Source organism: Bos indicus x Bos taurus, chromosome 24, assembly GCF_003369695.1.
Source record: "Bos indicus x Bos taurus breed Angus x Brahman F1 hybrid chromosome 24, Bos_hybrid_MaternalHap_v2.0, whole genome shotgun sequence".
NCBI classification, from domain to species: domain Eukaryota; kingdom Metazoa; phylum Chordata; class Mammalia; order Artiodactyla; family Bovidae; genus Bos; species Bos indicus x Bos taurus.
This window is the reverse complement of record NC_040099.1, coordinates 25,926,202-25,946,942: the sequence shown is the minus strand read 5'-3', so window position 1 is coordinate 25,946,942 and position 20,741 is coordinate 25,926,202. Positions and strand designations below refer to the sequence as shown.

General features: G+C 39.1%; 1 protein-coding gene across 1 annotated transcript in view; it reads left to right on the top strand.

The window, feature by feature from the left end:
- Positions 1–5,009: 5,009 nt before the first annotated feature.
- DSG4 (desmoglein 4) overlaps positions 5,010–20,741 on the top strand; it is a 31,795-nt gene continuing 16,063 nt past the window's right edge. Inside the window, exons 1-8 of the mRNA XM_027525958.1 lie at positions 5,010–5,021; positions 8,133–8,168; positions 9,803–9,934; positions 13,076–13,231; positions 13,573–13,717; positions 14,321–14,487; positions 14,757–14,891; positions 16,051–16,236. Coding sequence (XP_027381759.1) covers positions 5,010–5,021; positions 8,133–8,168; positions 9,803–9,934; positions 13,076–13,231; positions 13,573–13,717; positions 14,321–14,487; positions 14,757–14,891; positions 16,051–16,236 — 969 coding nt within the window. The remainder of the gene's footprint in view (positions 5,022–8,132; positions 8,169–9,802; positions 9,935–13,075; positions 13,232–13,572; positions 13,718–14,320; positions 14,488–14,756; positions 14,892–16,050; positions 16,237–20,741) is intronic.

The following is a 20,741-nucleotide window of genomic DNA, read 5'->3' as shown; positions in this document are numbered from 1 at the left end:
TATATAAGATGTAAACATTACAATAAAATATTCTGGTTCTTGGAAAGTAAATAAGGTTGGTGGCAAAGCATATAGATACTATCTCACTGTAAGCTGAAAACAAGCATCAAGATTTTAAAACATATTTAGAACTAACTTATCAATCTCTCACTTAAAACAATGGTATTCTGATATGTGGAACAGAATGTTGTTTTTATTTATATAATTGACAGGAAATTTTATAGAAGTATAGGCTAGAAGGGAAAAAATACCCTTATCTGATTTGGTTTTTTACTTGTATTAAACAGAATACCCTAGACGGCCTTAAATGACTGGTATCAGTGCTGCTTGTTATAGAGCATTAAAAAAGTCTTCATCACACCAAAGATTACATAGAAGTAAACCTCTTTATTATTTTTTGTTAATATAAATGGCTAAGAAATTATACATTTTAACCCCCCCCATGGGAAAAAATATATTTTTGCCTTCAAATACCTACAGACTTCATGATGAACTAAAAAAATAAATGTTCCATTCTATGATGTATCAGGGCTCCCCGGGTGGTTCAGTGGTAAAGAATCCGCCTGCAATGCAGGAAACGCAGGTTCTACCCCTGGGTTGGGAAGATTCCCTGTAGAAGGGAATGGTTACCCACTCCAGCATTCTTGCCTGGGAAATCCCATGAACAGAGGAGCCTAGCAGACTACAGTGCACAGGGTCGCAAAGAGTCGGATGTGACTGAGTGACTAAACAACAATATATATGTCTATTACCCCAGCATGACCTGCAATTTTAACAGCCTTCTAAATAATATCTCCCTGTACAGTTGTAGCATAAAAGTCCTGCTCTCAAAATATTTCATGGCTCTTGAGACTCTATGATGCTCTCCCTCTTTCAAAGATATTTCTCTTTTTTAGAGAACTTCTGGATCCTGAGTATACAGTTCTTATGACTCTTCTCTATATTTAAGCATCCAGGGAAGAATCCTTGTAAAGCAATAAACGGGCTGTTTGAGCTGCAGTGATGTTTCCTTTTCCTTCCCACTTGGGATAGAGGTTGGAATTCTTCACTCACAGAGAGCAGCTCTGATGACAGGGTTGTCAGAGGAGGGACTGGAGTAAAACCTTAAGATATTACCTGCCTGAGAAACGTTTGGCCTGCCTTTCTACACAGAAAATTATATGGCTTCCAAACGAAAATGCCACTACTTAATATACCTTCAATTACAAACAAAAGTGGTATAATTAGGCTTGAACTTGGCATCTCCCGCTGAGAACAGCAATTGCTTTCCTCAATTATTTTTACAAGTCTTATTCAGGGGAGAACTGCTTATTAATAAATTGGTCCTAGGTGTGCAAATGACTTCGAAAACTGACTTCAAAAAGATAATTTATGCAGGTGAAAAATAGCCTTGTTCTGTGGCTACTACTTGAAATACACTATGAAACAGAGTAATATGTATTTCAACACTGCAATCAGCACATGTAATGACTTAGCTTCTCCATATCATATATAAAATCATCATATTCCCTCTACTAGAAAGTATTTTAAAAGAAAACCAGACCCAGAAAAAACTCCAGCAATTTGCCAAAAATTAGACGGCTAGAGAATATTATATATCCTATTATTCTCCCTGGAATGTACACATCATAAAAGGTTGGAACTTGTACACAAAAGCTAGTGCCTATCACATAATATTTTGTCTATAAAAATGTGTGAATGAATGCCTGGGTTTGGTTTCTAATATATCTTTCTTACCAAGTCACTTTACCGTATTTCCCACCTATACGCAACAGGCAACTTCAATGGGGCTGTGAGTTTCAAAGTGAGTTTGAGGGTTAAAAATTGAGACAACCAAGGGGTTGGTCTCTGGTATTTGCTCTGTCACTGCCATCCCATTTCACCACCTTCCACTAGCAAAACATCTTACAGGTAACAAAGTTATTTCACACACATAACAAAAACCCTGAAAGATAAATACAGATATCCTCATTTTACAAATAAAATTGGGGGGCATAAATGATTCATAAATGTACCATAAGGGGTACAGTGGAATTTGAACCCAATATCACATGGCCCAAACTCAATCTACAGTTCCAAAATGGACCCCTTTCCTGAAATGAGCCAATGTTGTAACCTTCTTTTACAATGTGTATGATATTCCAGTATCTTTTCTCGTCTGTTTTCCTCCCTCTCTTAACCTGTGAGTTCTTTACCCCATCTGAGTCTTCATCATATTCTTGGAGATTAACATAGGCACATACATTTTAGTTTCCTTGGCACTTTTGAATTGTTAGAAAAGGTCCTATTCAGGTTACTAAAGTTAATACCATTTATTGTAAGGACCTCCAGAGAAAAAAAAGGAAGACAGGAAACTCATCAACTAGGGCACAGAGACTGGGAGTGGCATTTCTGGGTCATATGATAGTTCTATTTTTGGGTTTCTGAGAAAATTCCACATTATGTTCCACTGTGGCTGAACCAATTTACACTTCTATCAATACTGTACTAAGGTCCCCTTTCCTCCATATCCTCACCAACATTTGTTATTTGTGGTCTTTTTGATGATAGTCATTCTGACAGGTGTTACTTGATATCTCATTATGGTTTTAATTTGCATTTCTCATTTCATCATGATTAATGATACTGCACATCTTTTCAAGTACCTCTTGGCCATATGCATGTCCTTTGGATAAGTGTCTATTCAGGTCTTCTGCATTTTTCAATTGGGTTTTGGTTTTGATGTTGCCTTGTATGAGCTATTTACATACTTTGGATATTGACTCATCGGTCATATCATTTACAAATGTTTTCTCCCATTTAGTACTCGTCTTTTCATTTTGTTGATGGGTTCTTTGGCATCAAATAACTGCAGCTTTTGGATTCTACTGGCTACATTTAAAAAGTAGTGTAACAGTTTTATTTCAAAATATCAACATTTACAATACTCTTAAATTCCATCCTTTGCAGCTATTTAAACTCTTGATGAAATTTTTTAGATGTCTTAGGTTGTCTTCTACTGTATCCACCTTAGTTTCTGCCTACTTAAAAGTCTGCAAGGTTAATATTGGATGTGTGTGGTACGAAAATACCTGCTGGAGGATGGATCCAAAGCACTGATTCTTTTAGTTAAGTTAATTAAGTTAATTAATTATCTAATTAATTATTTATTTAATAAATTAAAACAAAAAATTAGGTTAAATTTTTCAGAAAATTTTGAAGAATTAGGGCCACATAAGCAAAAATATCTGAAGATTTCTATAAGACAGTATTAGGAATAGTTCAACACAAACATCAATATTCTCCCAGTCAGAAGAATAATTATGTGACAGCAAGGTTTAAGCAAAACCAGGGCAATTTGGCAAAATAATATCAGGTGATTCAAGAGAAGTTTTAGGCATTGAGTAAATGAATTGTTAAAAGATAAACTAAAACATATTAAAATTTTAGAATTTATTTGAACAAAAACTGATTGGAATCAGGTATAACCAAACTGTAAGCAGTTAGAAACACTCTGCCCACAGAGGCTGGGGGAAAGCTTTTGTAGAGAAAAAGCAAAAGCAAAGTTAGGAAATTATTGGTGCTGCAGTCTAAAGCTGGGGATTTCCCTGGTGGCTCAGTGAGTAAAGACCTGCAATGCAGGAGATGCAAGAGGCACAGGTTCGATCCCTGGGAAGATCCCCTGGTGGAGGGCGTGGCAACCCACTCCAGTAGTCTTGCCTGGAGAATCCCATGGGCAAAGGAGCCTGGGGGCTACACTCCATGGAGTTGCAAAGAGTTGGACACGACTGAAGCAACTGAGCACACACACAAGCACAACCTAAACCCTAGTGGACTATCTGTGCACAGCTATCCTTGGGGGCATTAACAGGCTTAGACTTTGGTTCACTTGCCTCAATACCAGAGCATCAGAGCCACCCCAGTTTAATAGCCTCCTGCTTAATTAATTTAACAAAAAGAGTCAGTAATTTGGGTCCATCCTCCAGCGGGTGTTTTCATACCACACACATCCAATATTAACCTGGCAGACTTTTAAGTAGGCAGAAACTTCGGGTTTTAGGGCTGAATACAGTGGGAAATTACTGCCACATCACTGACTGAGTTATGAGCAGAACCCCGCTAGGACGCACTCTCACTACCGTCCAGTTAAAATTAGGTTACTGGGTTGATTATAGCTCAGAGAGGAAGCAGGCTACTGAGGCTAGTATGATTCTCAGTCAAACCTAAGACAACATCAGGTAGGACGAGAGGAATAGGTGGAAGAGAATATCAAAGGAGAGAGAAAGAAGGAGGAGAAGCAGAGGAGAGAAGAGAGACAAGAGGGAATCTAAATCACAGAATCTATCAGTTCTCTGTTATCTTAGTATCCTGATGCCCTGAATGGAAGACATCTATTAAAGTGATACATAAGGCAACCTTCAAAATATACTATGTCTCTGTGTATTCACTGACATGGAATTTTACCCCAATAATCAATGCAAAAAACAAATTATTAAATGGCATGTTATAATATGATTTCTTTTTGTTTAAAAAAAATTACAACTTGTATATGTGTTAAAAAAAAAATCTTGAAAGAATTTCTCCAAATATTAACCATGGCGATTTCCAAGTAGTGGGATACTGTGTGATTTTTTTTTTACTTTCTTAGACCTTCCAGAATCACCTATCTTTCTAACAAAAAGAATGCCTAACTCCCAAAAGGCAATATTTAAAAAAAAAAAAAAAACTATTTATTCATTTATTTATTTGGCTATGTTGGGTCTGAATTGCGATACTTTGGATCTTCGTTGTGGCTCAGTGGCTTAGTTGCCCCGCAGCATGTGGGATCTTAGTTCCCTGACCAGGGATCGAACCTGCATCCTTTGCAATGGAAGGTGGATTCTTAACCACTGGACCACCAGGGAAGTCCCCAAAAGGCAATACTAATTATGAAATAAGACATCTTATGCAACCAATTAAAACCATCTTCTGTTCAATAATAAACTTTCTTCCCAGGTCTAGATACTTTACTATGTCTAATAAAAGTACACATGAGTGAGAAAGTAAGTTAAAAGGAAATACTGGGCCCTACTGCCAAATTTCTCATCAATATTTTACTCTCTCTGGACTCAGCTGTCATTCCAAATCCCCACCCTACACTGCCTCTTACACCCCCATTTCACACCTGCAAAATCTACTCTGCCCCACTCCACCAGTCCCAGGCTCTCTGGTCTCAGTTCCCTGACTCTCTGGAGTTCATAGTCGTGTCTGATCCCCTCCCTGCATCTCTGCTCTGTTCTTGACAACAATCCCCAAAGCCAGGACAGCCCTTGTATTCTTTGTCCACCCACTCCCAGACTGTCAAGTACTGCTAGAAAAGGCACAGAACAAATGCACAATGAGGGAATGATCATTTCAAGAATGCTAGGTGGGCCGACGGCTCCTCTCTGACTTGGGCTGTTGGGCTGGCTTCCTGTCACCTCCCCTCTGGCAGATTCCAGAGGTCTCTGACAGTCTCATGGAGCCCTCCCCACGCCTGCTCACTCCAACTGTTCAGAACTATGGAGTAGGTATGTGTGTAATTTTCCTCCAATTACATCTCCAAATGATTTTCTCTCTTCATTGTATTCTTTTGATCTTCTGTTTCAAAAGAAGAAACAGTCTTCCTCGTATCTGGTCTCTTTCACCCACAGCTCTGATTCAGCCATTCCTATTCTCTCAATCAAGGCTTCCCTGGTGGCTCAGTGGTAAACAGTCCAACTGCCAGAGCAGCAGACATGAGTTCTATCCCTGGGTTGGAAAGATCCTATGGAGAAGGGAATGGCAACTCACTCCAGTATTCTTGCCTCGGAAATCCCATGAACAGAGGAGCCTGGAAGGCTGCAGTCCATGGTGTCTCAAACAGCTGGACACAACTGAGTGACTACAGAACAACTAAATTTTCTCAATCACAGTCGTAACTACTCTTTGATTTCTTCCCTCTTCTCCTCCTCCATTTCCTTTCTCTTCCTATCACTCTTTCTCCACAATCCCATTTCCTCTCCCTGTAGACTATATATTTTATCATGGTGTCCCAAAATATGCCTTGATCTAGTTAAATCCCCACTGCATCTCACACTTTAAAAATCTCTGAACTTGAAAATGTAACCTATAATTGTTATTTCCATTTGTCTAAATAACTTATTTCTTGACTCCTGTAATTTGATTTATGCCCCTGGGAAAAGTTAGCAAAGCCTGACTACTTTAGATCCCCAATGTCCCCATCCCCATTTTCCTTGTCCTTGTTATGGCATGTAAACCACTAAAGATCCCCTCTTTGTCTAACTTGTCACTCCAGTCCACTCACTCTGCCTGCTCTTTGGCTACTTCTCCTTCACCTACTTACCCAACTTCTTTTCCTTTCTGAACTACACATCCTCTCCAACCCTCCACCGCAAGGACCATAACCCCTACCCCTTCTTAGCTTTCTCACACTAACAGAATCTGCTATACACCCACAGCCCTGATCCCTTGACCTCTCTTTTCTATTAGTCTCTGGGTGCCCTCTGTTTTCAGACGTCTTCCTTCTGACCTCTGCACAAGCAGTTCCCATTAGAATCCAATCCCTGCCTACTTCTTTTATCTTAAACTGTTTAAAGTCATAGCCTCATTTCCTTCAACTTTAAACAGCACTCCTGTTTGGATAAATTCTACTTGTACAGGTGGCATACTTGGTAAAGAATCTGCCTGCCAATTCAGGAGATTCAAGAGATGTGGGTTTGATCCCGGGGTTGGGAAGATTCCCTGGAGAAGGGAACAGCTACCCATTCCAGTACTTTTGCCTGGAGAATCCCACGGACAGAGGAATTTGGTGGGCTACAGTCCATGGGGCTGCAAAGAGTCGGACGCGACTGAGCACATACACATATATAGCTTTTATATCTATTCCAAGTTTCAGAAACCCATTGCAAACAAATAAAACAAACTTAGGTCACCATTTCCCTGCAGTGATAATCTGCTGAATTTTGTTTCTATAATAGTACCTCAATTCTCCAAGAAAGCCTCGCTCACGTCACCAGAATCACGTGACTCTTCCTCTCTCCTGCCCCACAGCCCACAAGCGTCCATCCTCTCCCCTTCCCAGTGCCACCTTAGCACTGATGTTCATTTTCTATGTCTTACCTAAGCAACTGCTATCTAAGGGTGTCAACTTCAAGTGCTTTCTCCTTGTAATCTCCTCTTTGTATCAATGACATGCTTTAAAAATCACGTTCTGGTCACTCCCAATCTCTTACCCAATAAAGTCTAGACTCTTGAGTCTGGAGTATAAAACTTCATGATCTGGCTCCAAGCTCACATCTAAGCCTTGTCACCCATCCCTCCTCATCATTTCCTCTAATTCCTCGAGTCCCTTGGACTGCAAGGAGATCCAACCAGTCCATCCTAAAGGAGATCAGTCCTGGGTGTACATTAGAAGGACTGATGTTGAAGCTGAAACTCCAATACTTTGGCCACCTGATGTGAAGAGCTGACTCATTTGAAAAGACCCTGATGCTGGGAAAGATTGAGGGCAGGAGGAGAAGGGGACGATAGAGGATGAGGGTCGGATGGCATCACTGACTCAATAGACATGGGTTTGGGTAGACTCCAGGAGTTGGTGATGGACAGGGAGGCCTGGCATGCTGCAGTTCATGGGGTCGCAAAGAGTCGGACATGACTGAGCTACTGCACTGAACTGACTGAATATTATTTACCATTTCCAGAACATCCTCTAAAACAGTGCCTTTACAACTGTACTTGTGTTTTCCTCTTGCGAAAGTGTTCTTCCCCATCAATTCCTCTTATCAAAGCAGGTTCATCCTGCAGACCCTTTCAATCGCCTCCTCTCCTATGAATCTTTCCCAGGATTCACCTTGATAACTTGAGTGGTCCACTCTGTCCTTTCACTGAGCCCATCATTATCTATGTTGAAGCATGTATCCTAACCTGCCTTGCTTTAAGTTAAAATTTTGTCTTCCCTAAAAGTTAAGCCTTTAGAGGGCAGAAGCCCGTATGTTGCATCACCCATGTTTATTCCATATTATTAACAAAATAGTATTTAACAAATGAGTTAATAAAAACACTGTCAATGCTTTTCTGGTACTGCTTCCTTTAAATTATGAAAATTTATGCTTATATTTTACCTTCTGTAACAGGTGGTGCTGGAAGTAAACAGTGAATTTGTTGTTGAGGTAATGTATAACAAAACTATTTTTCAATTTAAAAACAAAAGAAAACTGAATTTTGTAATGCATCATATATCAAAAATCAGAAACCATAATAGTTGAGATAAAAGATAAAAGAAAGAACTTCTTCCACATTGAAATAGCAATCGTAAAACCTATATTCCCCAATAGCCATGCATTTAGCCATGGTTTGTGACAGCTCAGTGTAGTAATTCCTATTTATCAAACTATATTATCTATACATTTTCCAACCTAAATCAAAGAAAAAGAAGCAAAACTACATATTAGAGTGGGAAGAGGATTTTTCGACAGTTACATCAGCAAGAGGACAACTGACAGTAAATTGATGAGTAAAAGGTACAAAAGTAAAAAATATGTAATCACAACTAAATAAAACAACAGAGAATCTGGTGCAGATTCTTAGAGCAGGACTCAGGATATAAAGCTACTGTCCTCCATCTCCAGCAGGACTTTATTTCAGTAGTTAAACTTCCATTATGATGATCTCAAACCTTTGAAAAAATAAAATTAGTTTTCAAATCTCTGTTGCAAACAGGGGAACATTTGTATCAAGTGGAAGTTGCATCAAAATGGGGGGAAAATGAAAAATTCTTTGATTCTTGAAAGGATAAATTCCATTCATTGAATTCTTTCCCCAAAGTGGGAATTAAATAAAGCTTTGATTAAAGCAAACACACTTATCCACATCTTTATAAATATATTAGGCGTTACTGCTAAAAATCTCCACACATAAGTACACATGTATACAAACATACAGGTAGTAATATTTCTAAATTCTTTTCTTCTTTATTTATTTTTAATTGAAGGATAATTGTTTTATGATATTGTGTTGGTTTCTGCCATACATCAACATGAACTGTTGGTACTATACATATGTCCCCTCCCTTTTGAGCCTCCCTTTGAGCCTCCCTTTTGAGGCTCAAAAATTCTTTAACTGTAAAATTCTTAAATATCCTCCGACAATAGCAACATAAGACTACAAAGAGAAAAACATATAGCAAGCAGAGATACAAACAGACAACTCTAAGAAGCCATCTAGACATCCATGGGATTACTGCAGGTACCATCAACTCAGCTAAAATATCCCTCTAATCCTGCACTAATCTATTTGGATGCTTAGCCAGGGCAGTGTCCTTATCAAGAGAGGAGAAAAAAAATCCCTTCCCACTCTTAGCTGAGCATACTCACCAGCACAAAGCTCTTTTCTCAGGGGATATACTCACATGGAACACTGCAGTTTTTACACTCCGGAGACCAGGAAACCTGGTCACAGCAGAGTGAAGGGTGAGGTGGGCAGGACTCCTAACCTGGTGAGGACAGGTTGAGGAAAGAAAAGCCACACCTGTTACCCATTAGAACATACTATACGCTCTATACACAGCTAAGAAAATTTGTTTCACTAGAATCCTATAGTTAGAAAGAGAGAATTCCAAGGGAAGTTGCTAAGTCAAGGTGACCAGGCTATGTCCATCCAGAGTTGTAAAATAGTTAATACTTTCTTTGTTTCTCAAATTCAATACTGTTGCTTCCTCTGGGTGCACCTTACAGTGTTGAATAAATGTCCTTACTGAGTAAAACTGCTCTAACACTGTGCAAAATGGGAATGTTTTTTGCTTAAGGTGAAGGAATTGGACGCGGAAAATGGCACCGCAAAATGGCAAACGGTCAGAAGACAGAAGCGGGAGTGGATCAAGTTTGCTGCAGCCTGTCGAGAAGGAGAAGATAACTCCAAGAGGAATCCGATTGCCAGAGTAAGTGATGAAACAAACAGGAGGAGGCTGTGCTGATAACAAAGGCTTCTGCAGGGCAGGAAAGGCCCCAGACATGTTGAGGACTTGCAGCCTCCAGGACACCATAGTGACTTAGGAAGATGGGTGATATGGAGTAATTTGTTTGCATTGTTGAGACATTGTTTTGAATATCACATTCTGGAAGCTGATAATACAGAGCAGAGGGTTCCTGAGTGATGCGGGGAGATCTGGATCTCCTGCACAACTGAGCTTTATTTGTTGGTTTGCATTCTGTGTACTCACATGTCTACATAATAGGAAGGGTATGCATGATGTATGCAGTAGTCTTATATTACAAAATCAAAGGTTTACAGTATTGATTAATTCCCTCCAAGAGAGTCAGGATAGTGAAAAAAGTTTCCATTGGATTCCTGTGTGAAGTCGCTTCCGTCGTGTCTGACACTGTGACCCTATGTGCTGGAGCCTGCCAGGCTCCTCTGTCCATGGGATTTCCCAGGCAAGAATACTGGAGTGGGTTGCCATTTCCTTCTCCAGAGGATCTTCCTGACCCACGGATTGAACCCACATCTCTTGAGTCTCCTGCATTGGCAGACGGGTTCTTTACTGCCAGCACCACCTGGGAAAGTTTACAGTATTGATTAATCCCTTCCAAGAGAGTCAGGACAGGGTCACAAATTTCCACTAGATTCCTACATTCAGAAATTAGAAGAGTCTTAAAAAGTACTCTAAACACTGGCAATCAGTAAGGAAGGAGAGTGAAGAAAAGAATATATAATAAATTGATTCGTGAAGGAGGGGACCCGCATTAACAGCCTCACTAGCTCTTTCTGGACATCTTGGCCCTGCCCTCATGCTGAAATCAACAGTACAGTGATCTACCAGAATTCTCTCCTTAAAGTATTACATATATGCATAGCTTAAATGTATATAGAAAGCTTTACATATATAATAAGCATCCCACTGATATTAAAGATGTAACCTCACCTCAAGAAAAGAGATTATTTTCTGTCAGAAGTTTTCAAATTCTTAGAAATTTTTGGAAAGCTTTAAATTGTTACTGTTTCCATTCAACTCACAGTTATAGCTTTCTGTTATCCCATTTGTATGGCATATTGTGTGCCAGTCGCTCAGTCGTGTCCGGCTCTTTGTGACCGCATGGACTGTAGTCACCCAGGCTCCTCTGTCCATGAGATTTCCCAGGCAAGAATACTGGAGTGGGTTGCCATTTCCTTTTCTTCTCTTTTTATTCACATTTGGGGGATTTCCTGGATTTTCATTTATATAAATAAGATCTTTGGATTAAGGGGAGCTAATCCAAGTTGTATTTTCAGCTGTCATTGTTTAAGTGTGGATATTTGGGCAACAAATCTTAGTATCTTACTGAGTGTTCACATCTTCAATATACAGGTGAGATTTCAAAATTGAAATATCTTTGTTTAAATTTATGAACAGCATATACAAAACTACTCAAAACCTATATGGCAAAATATTTGTCACAAAATCTGTTTGGCAAATTGGTGATACAGTAGGTTTCAAATGATAAAATTATTGCCAATACCACTAAACACTGTATTTCTCTTCCGGCTTTCCTAATTTATTGGTAATTTTGATTAAATCTCTAACTAAAGTCTAGACAGTGAAACACCTTTTTAAAGAACAGTAAAGATGGTGCTTTCTTCTCTCGAATTCTTTCTTCAGTAGCAAAGAGAACCAGAGAATTGAAGAATATTTTCATAATAACAAATGTAGTAGCATCAAGCACATAAGTGTCATATGCCAGGAACTGGGGTGAAGTGAGGTGGGGTGAGGTGACTATATGCCACCTCATACAATCACCATAGCAAACCTAGGGTATAGGTGGTATTAGCAAACCTAGGGTATAGGCCGGAGAAGGCAATGGCACCCCACTCCAGTACTCTTGCCTGGGAAATCCCATGGACAGAGGAGCCTGGTGGGCTGCGGTCCACGGGGTTGCACAGAGTCGGACACGACTGAGCGACTTCACTTTCACCTTTCACTTTCCTGCATTGGAGAAAGAAATGGCAACCCACTCCAGTGTTCTTGCCTGGAGAATCCCAGGGATGAGGGAGCCTGGTGGGCTGCTGTCTATGGGGTCGCACAGAATCGGACACGACTGAAGCGACTTAGCAGCAGCAGCAGCAGCAGGGTATAGGTGGTATTATTAATATCTCATTATCGGCTGGTGCTTGGCAAAGCTAAGTAAATTTTCCAAAGTTACACAGGTATAAGTCATGGCTCTGAAAGGTTGTTGTTGAATCACGCGAATACACCAGGATTCTTGGCCCCCGGAGGAGAAGAATTCAATCCGGGGCCAGAGACGAGGCTTGATCGCTCAGAGCTTTTGTGTAATAAAGTTTTATTGAAGTATAAAGGAGATAGAGAAAGCTTCTAACATAGGCATCAGAAGGGGGCAGAAAGAGTACCCCCCTGCTAGTCTTTAGCTGGATGTTATATAGTCACTAGCAGTCTGTTAATGAAAGAAAGGAATGTCTTAAAATTCAGAATGGCACCAGGCCCCTCACCCATAAGATGCATTTTGGGATAATCTTGGCACCAAATGGTTTATCCTGGGCCATAAAATGATTAACTTGAATCTTGAAGAAGGGCAGACCACCATACAAATAGTTTCATTTACATAGATTAGGGGAACAATATCCATAATGGTTTGTCAAGTAGGTTCTGGGCCAAGAGGCGGAACCGACTTGGAGACAGAGTTTGGGGTAAAGGCATAGTACGTTAGCATAGCTTAAGACGAACATTTTCATAAGAAAAAGGCATTGGTTATCTCTAGGCTGGAGAATAGCTAACTTCAGGCGAAACCGGGTGTCATTATGGCAACACAGTATTTTAAGAGAAACCTCCCTTTAAATTTGTATAGAGAAGGAAAAAATATTGCTAGTTTGTTTCCTCCTGCCGCTTAAGAGAGATAAAAATGTCTGACACTTGCAGGCTATTTCCTCTATTTGGAGACCCCTGGCCTTCCTGCCTGTTACCCTCTCAGCTCCAGGTTTTGGTTCAAAGCCCACCTGACTACAAAGCCCATTCCCTTCTCAGTCCACTAACTCCACAGATTATGACCTGCTCTAAATTAAACCACACTTCTGGCCATTTTCTTCATAGATTCGATCAGACTGTGAAGTGAACCAGAAGATTACATACCGCATCTCTGGGGCAGGAATCGATCGACCGCCCTATGGAGTGTTCACCATTAACCCTCGGACGGGGGAAATTAACATCACTTCAGTGGTGGACCGAGAGATAACACCACTTTTCTTGGTAAGTGTGCTCTGAATTACGCATATTTTTTTTCTTCAAAAAATATCGTCTCAAGACTAATGCTTACTTTTGATAAAACACAGTAAACTGAAATCAAATAAATGACTTGAATAGATGAAAAGAGTATGAAATATAAATTTACAGTTCAGGATTCTCTCATGTGTTACATTACGTATGTGATCAAAATATCTTGATAAAATTTAAATCACTAGATTGTAATACAGTCTGAATTTACTGGGGAAATTGTTGCTTTGCACACTACCTAATATATTTTCAGGCTCTTGCTTAACTTCCTTTGGTGAAAACAGTGTTTTGGTTTTTTTTCCCCCAACTTTCCACAGATTTATTGCCGAGCTCTGAATTCACGGGGTGAAGACTTAGAAAGGCCTCTTGAGCTTCGGGTCAAAGTTATGGACATAAATGATAACCCCCCAGTCTTTACACAAAATGTGTACACAGCCAGCATTGAAGAAAACAGCGACGCAAGTAAGCAGAGTGACACGCCTTCACTGTGTTACACCATCTATTTGTCTTGGTTAAAAGCTTTAGTAGATTGCAATACAGGCAATTTCAGTATCAGAAAAGCCAAATTTGTATTTGAAAATGGAAAGTAATTTTTAAAAATGGTATTAAACAATTTTTAAAGTTTTTTTTAAAAATACATTTGCAGAAATGTGAGACAATGCCAACCATGTCACTAAATTCCATTGTGATATAGTTCATTTTTTATTAAAAAAAATGTGACTTATGTAAACATAATGAGTTTATTGTTGTCACTTTAAATAAATCAATAAGTACATTTTAAATCAAAGATTATTGATTTTTTAAAAAGATTCCTATATTTTGCTAATTTGCCATCTTTTAAGGAGTATAAGTACTTTATAAATGGTAAAGGATTTTATAGAAGGAAACCACCATTATTTTTGTAATCAGCAGTGAAGTGGAAAGTCATGGTACTATATTCTCATGGAAAATTAGAACAAGAGAATTCAGGAGAAGGCAGACTACTCTTTCTTCCTATGCCTGATGATTTGCAGAATTGATTCTAACAGACTCCCAAACCTTCTTCGCCTCCGTCTTCATTTCTAGACACCCTGGTGGTAAAGTTAAGTGCCACAGACGCAGACGAAGACAATCATCTGAATTCTAAAATTGCCTATAAGATTGTGTCTCAGGAGCCGGCGGGCTCACCGATGTTCATCATGAACAGGTACACTGGAGAAGTGTGCACGACGTCCAACCTCCTCGACAGAGAGGTAAAGCCTGCTGTGAATGAACTTTTAAAAATAAGGAATTCAGTTTTGACGAGACAAAGATGAAATGATGCGTGTGTGCCCATGCCTTTTTCGTGTAAAGGAGAAGAGTAAAAAGAGTCCAGCCATTACTTTTCAATGAAAATGATGAAAAGAAAAAAATACTGTATTAAAAGATGACAGAAAATTATAAAAGAAAAATGGAATAATCAGAATGTGTTGGATTGTATTCCAAACAAGGTCAAAGTCTTAAAATTCTCTTTCATCTTAAGCAACACAGCATGTATAACCTCCTCGTGAGGGGCTCAGATCGGGATGGAGCTATGGATGGACTGTCTTCAGAGTGTGACTGCAGAATCAAGGTTTTAGACGTCAATGATAATTTCCCCACTTTGGAGAAAACTTCGGTAAGTTGTTACTCTTCTACTCCTTTTTTCCCCATAAGTGTCAATAATAGATCTCCTTTCCTGCTGGTTTGTGAACCTGGTTCTATGACATGTATGCTGCTGTGCTGTGCTATGTCATGTCCAACTCTTGGCAACCCCATAGACTGTAGCCCACCAGGCTCCTCTGTCCACTGGGGTTATGACATGTATAGATGTACTCAACTTTCTCGCTGTATAAACTTTGGAACTTCTTACATATAATCACATACAAGATCTGCTAGAGAAGGAATAGGCTACCCACTCCAGTATTCTTGGGGGCTTCCCTGGTGATAGCTGGTAAAGAATCTGCCTGCAATGCGAGAGACCTGGCTTTGATCCTTGGGTTGGGAAGATCCCCTGGAGAAGGTAATGGCTACTCACTCCAGTATTCTGGCCTGGAGAATTCCATGGACTGTATAGTCCATGGGATCGCAAAGAGTTGGACACGACTGAGCGACTTTCACTTTCACTGAATAGTAAATTTGCCTGTTTCACTATTCTGTGTAAATCTCTTCTTTGACAGCATATCTCCTCCATACTCTCTACTCACAGAATTGTAGAAATTTATGAACATAACTCTGGGAATCATGTAACAATGTTGATGTATTTTTCTATGCCTGATGATTTGCTGAATCAATTCCAGAAAAGTCCCAAACATTCCAACTTCCATATTCATAAAGAGCCACACAATTGAAAACAGTAGGGCTGAACCTGGCTCACTGCCTATTTTGGTTAAAATTAAAAAGTTTTATTAGGCCACAACTGTCCTGTGTTGTCCGTGGCTGCTTAGATCTTAACAACAGCAGAGATGAGTAACTGACACAAACTCCCTGGTCCACAAAGTCTAATATAATTACCATCTTGCCCTTTACATAAAAGGAAGAACTAACTTAAGAAAAATTTAAAATAAGCAAGAAAAATAAAACGAAGTTCCTGTTTGACCTTGATTGCACCTGCAGCACAAGAAAACCAGTTTTATTATCCTGTAATCATTTTATTCTTATATTGCTGATAGGACAGATGGCTGACACAAAAATCATTGGCATAATCTGTTGTTAGTATTTCAAATAAGAATTATGATAAGTCAATCTCTTTCCTTTTGAAAATTTATTGATTATAAAATTGATCTATGCCATTTCAGTACTCAGCGAGTATTGAAGAGAACTGTTTAAGTTCGGAACTGATCCGATTTCAAGCAATTGATCTCGACGAAGAAGGCACTGACAACTGGTTGGCAAAATATTTAATTCTCTCTGGAAATGATGGGAATTGGTTTGATATTCAAACAGACCCACAAACCAACGAAGGCATTTTGAAAGTCATCAAGGTACAGTATGGAATCTGCAATATTCACTTTCCAAGAAGGGTTAGAATACTCAGAGAGAGAATCTGTCTGCAACAAGTGGACCATAACCTTGCATACTTCTTGTGTGGACAAGTGTCCTGGGTTAGTGGTCTGTTCAGCAAGGCAGTGTTTATTACCAAGAGAAATAAGAAGTCTGTTTTGTTCTCACAATGCCCAACACCTAGTTGAGAAAATAAGGCAGGTACTTCCAAACTAGGTAATAATATGAGTTAAAAAAAAACACATAGTAGATGTTATGGTATTAGGCATAAACTGGAGTGGGCTGCCATGCCCTCCTCCAGAGGATCTTCCCAACCCAGGGATCGAACCCATGCCTCTTCCATCTCCTGCACTAGCAGGCGGGTTCTTTACCACTAACACCACCTGGGAAGCCCCAATTAATAGCCAGATGGGTGAAATATGAAATAAGTTCTAACAGATAAGATCTTTCTGAGCAAGAGGTGGCTGAAAGGGTTTCAGTCATGGAATCAGGCTTAAGACTTTATAACCGAGATTGTTAATGTGGGTAACAAAATGCACAAACACACAGGTGAGAAAGCATAAAGCATGTTCAGGCATGACGAGCAGTTCTGTGGGGCTGTTGCAGAGTATTCATGGAGAAAAGTGATGAGATGCAAGAACACATGTTCAGAACCTTGAGTACTGGACTGCAGGGTTTGACTTTTTTCTTATAGATTAATTTTTCTTGAACTACTTTATGCTTTATGGACAACAATAAAATCTAAAAATAGAAATAAAACTACAAACCAATAAGATTCAAATTAGCATTAATGCAATAAGGAAAATTAATTTTTCACAAACAAAATTACTACTAACAACATAAACAGAACTTATAGCTATGAAAACATATACTTGTAGACCTATGTACATATTTATTTGAGCACACAGTGTGAACTGTGATTATTCAGTTGTTACTACTTTTCTCTATTCCAGTTACTGTGACACTTTTTTCCAGACAGTAAATTAGGAAGCCATTTAGCCCTCATCTGATCCAAACATGTTGTTTATATATTGAATTTTTTTCTGTCCTTTTTGCAACTGTTTGGAGAAATTAAAGTATTACTACTTTACCACAAAATACAACCACTAGCACAGAAATCATGTAGAGTATTAATTTATGAGGCAGTCATCAAAAACATGGAAAACATCTGTATGTGCTTTTTAAATTGCCATTCAAATCAATATATGACATTTCAATTCCTTAAGAGAACACAAGGACTCCAAGAATATGCGATGAACTTCCTGTTTGAGAAACATGGCTTTGGGCCAAAGATCAGCAAACTATGACTCTCAGGCCAAATCTGACCTGCCACTTTTTTGCAAATAAAGTTTTACTGGAACACAGCCACATGCATTCATTTGTATATTTCCTATGGCTGTTTCCACACTCCATTGGCTGAACTGAATGCTCAAGACGGAAACTGTATCTGATCTCCAAAGCCTAAAATATTTACTATCTGCCCTTAACCAAAAAAATTCACCAGCCCTACTTATACACCAAGAAAAGCTTTGAGGTATATTTTAAAATAGCTGTAACATTATGAGCTCAACTCCAGAAAGATGAAAGAAAATAATTATTATATTGATCAAGTCTTGAAGTTAGGAACCTGATCTAAAGCAAAGGAAGTCAAAATACAAATTAACGAACAAATAGCCACTGCCAAATGTGACATGGATAGAAAGAGAGAGACAGGAGGTTGCCTATCACCTCATCAAATTCTGAATATTTAGTCACATTTCTTTCCAGGGATCAGAATTTGTTCTGCCTTGCATCTTAGTTAAAAATCAAGATCTAGACATGTCATGAAATTCTTACCTATTTTCTTACCACCTTTATCACTGTCTTCGTATATTATCTTACAATATATAACTTATTTTTTTTGCTTTTAATCTGCCTCCTAAACTACTAAAATAAGAGCAAAAAAAAAAAATCTTTGAGCATAAACAACTTGACCTAAATATCTTTCCATCCCTTGCACCTGGTCCCATGTCCAGAAGACAGCAGCAGCTCACCAAACTTTAAGAGTAATGACGATGCCACTTACTGAAACTGCTGCTCTCACCGAAACAGGAGTCACTGAGCTTGAATGCAGAGTTCATCATTTCTACAAAATCAGAAAAATGAGAAAGAAAACACGTTCATCACTCAGGCAGTGCACTATCTATGACATACATAATGTCTTCTGTGAAAGCTAAAACTTTTTTTAAAGATCTACTTACATTATTGCAAAATAGAAAAAAAAAAACTACTGGAAATTCAATTTCATGAAAAATTGGTCAAGGTAGTATTAGACATGGTGTAAACAAAGTATGTATATTTTTTCAGAATGATAACTTCCCAAGTTTCTTACAAAGAGCAAAAAACAATATGCTTTAAAACATCAAAATAATGTAGAAGGGCTAATGAAATTTAAAATCTTAATATGTGTGCCCTGATGCTGGGGAAAGATTGAAGACAGGAAGAGAAGGGGACGACAGAGGATGAGATGGTTGAATGGCATCACCAACTTAATGGGCATGAGTTTGAGCAAGCTCCGGGAGTTGGTGATAGACAGAGAAGCCTGGTGTGCTGCAGTCCGTAGGCTCACAGAGTCAGACACGACTGAGCAAATAAACTGAACTGAACTGAATATGTGTGCTAGCACACAGCCAAAAGAGCTATGTATGTAGAGGATATATGGGCAATTTTCCAAGATTTGGCATTTGGAACAAGGTCACTAATGTCCTCTGGGACTCTCTCCATATTCACTCAAGCTATCACTTAACCTCATAAGAACTGACCTCTAAGTCACAAGCTTTTGACTAAGATTTCTAGAACCCTTTTCTTAGTCTGAGGACATTATAAATAATTCAGTTCAACCCAAATTTGAGAAATGAAGGGTGCCAGGAATATGAATCAGACATAGTCCCAGTTTTCCAGGAACTATCCCACTTTATAGCCATCCCACTTATAAATCACTTATAAGGATTTTCTGAGCAGAAAATCCTAACAGATTCATCCTCATGGTTTTCCCTTTGTTCTAGAAACCTTGCTCCTTTCAGGGCTGTGGTATCCTTAGTTTAGCAAACCTTTTTCTCCTTTTCCCCGCCAGCTCTCAATATTGCCCATAATTAATTAACCCCATTTCTTGGGTATGGAATCCTGGCAGGCCTACCCTCCTTAGGATTGGCCCCCGTGGTGTAAATTAACAAGAGAAAGACCTCTAAGAAAGTGAAAAATCTCTTTGTCAATAATTTTTTTTTTGGTATTTATGATCACATATGTATGGATAGCAAAGAATATAAATAGATGGGGGAGTAAGCACACATTCACTTCAACATCAAAAAGAAAAGCAAAATACTATCCAATTGGAATTCTAACAAAAAATACTGGTTGTGTATTTTTATAATAACTCTAATCAAGATTTATTACACACTTGCTGACCCTCTTCCTACATGGGACACTGGTAAAGAATCCACCTGCCAATACAAAAGAGGCAAGAGATGTGGGTTTGATTCCTGGGTCAGGAAGATTCCCTGGAAGGAGAAATGGCCACCCGCTCCAGTATTCTTGTCTGGAAAATTCCATGGACAGACGAGCCTGCTGAGCTATAGCCCATGCGGTCCCAAAGAGTCAGACACGACTAAGCACGCGCACGCACTCTCTGGACACCAGTTATTGGGTTATATTATGTGTATAAAGGCTCTATGCATATTACCTCAATCATCACAACTCAGGGAAGAAAATATTATGATTCCTTTTTTTATAGAAAGTGAAACAAAACCAAAGAGGAAGACTAATTTGTCTAAGTTCACCTAGGCAGCAAATGACAAAGACAAGTTCCAACTAGATGTCTCTGATTCCAAACTCATTCTTAACTGCCACTTCTGTGCCCTACAGTGTAATCCGGGGCCAGTAAACCAAGTTTTAGGAAAGAACTCGCGTCTGAAGATTTTTCCCGCTGTTGATTTCTGTAAGATCTTTCCCGACTGTGTGTGCCCTGCTGCTCAGACACATCTGTACCAGAAAATGTCAATTCCTGGGCATTTCAGCAATTGAAATCCCAATCTCAAGGGTTTTAGCTGAATTTTAAGTGAGGCATGTTGAGCCAGCCCCAAGCAAGAACCCTAGTAAATTCCTGTGAATATTTCTATCTTATTACCTCCTGTGAACAATTTAACCAAAATCTAGAACATTCATGAGGTTATGGAATTTCCCTGAGAAGCAGAGATTTGTCTAAGATTCTTGCTGATGGTACTCATGTCTTAACTTGTGTTATTGGTAAATGTGTTGCAATTGATGTTTATCTTAGCTCCCAGAGTACTTCTAACAGCACCCAGTACTCCCTTTTCTACAACTGTTTTTACACAAATGGAGAAAATGGATCTCTTCCAATTGAAAATTCATTTTTGAGCCCACAATTCATTTCCGCTCTGTGCTGAATCATTGTTGGTGACTTTTCATGTCACCACATCAGTCATTCTTG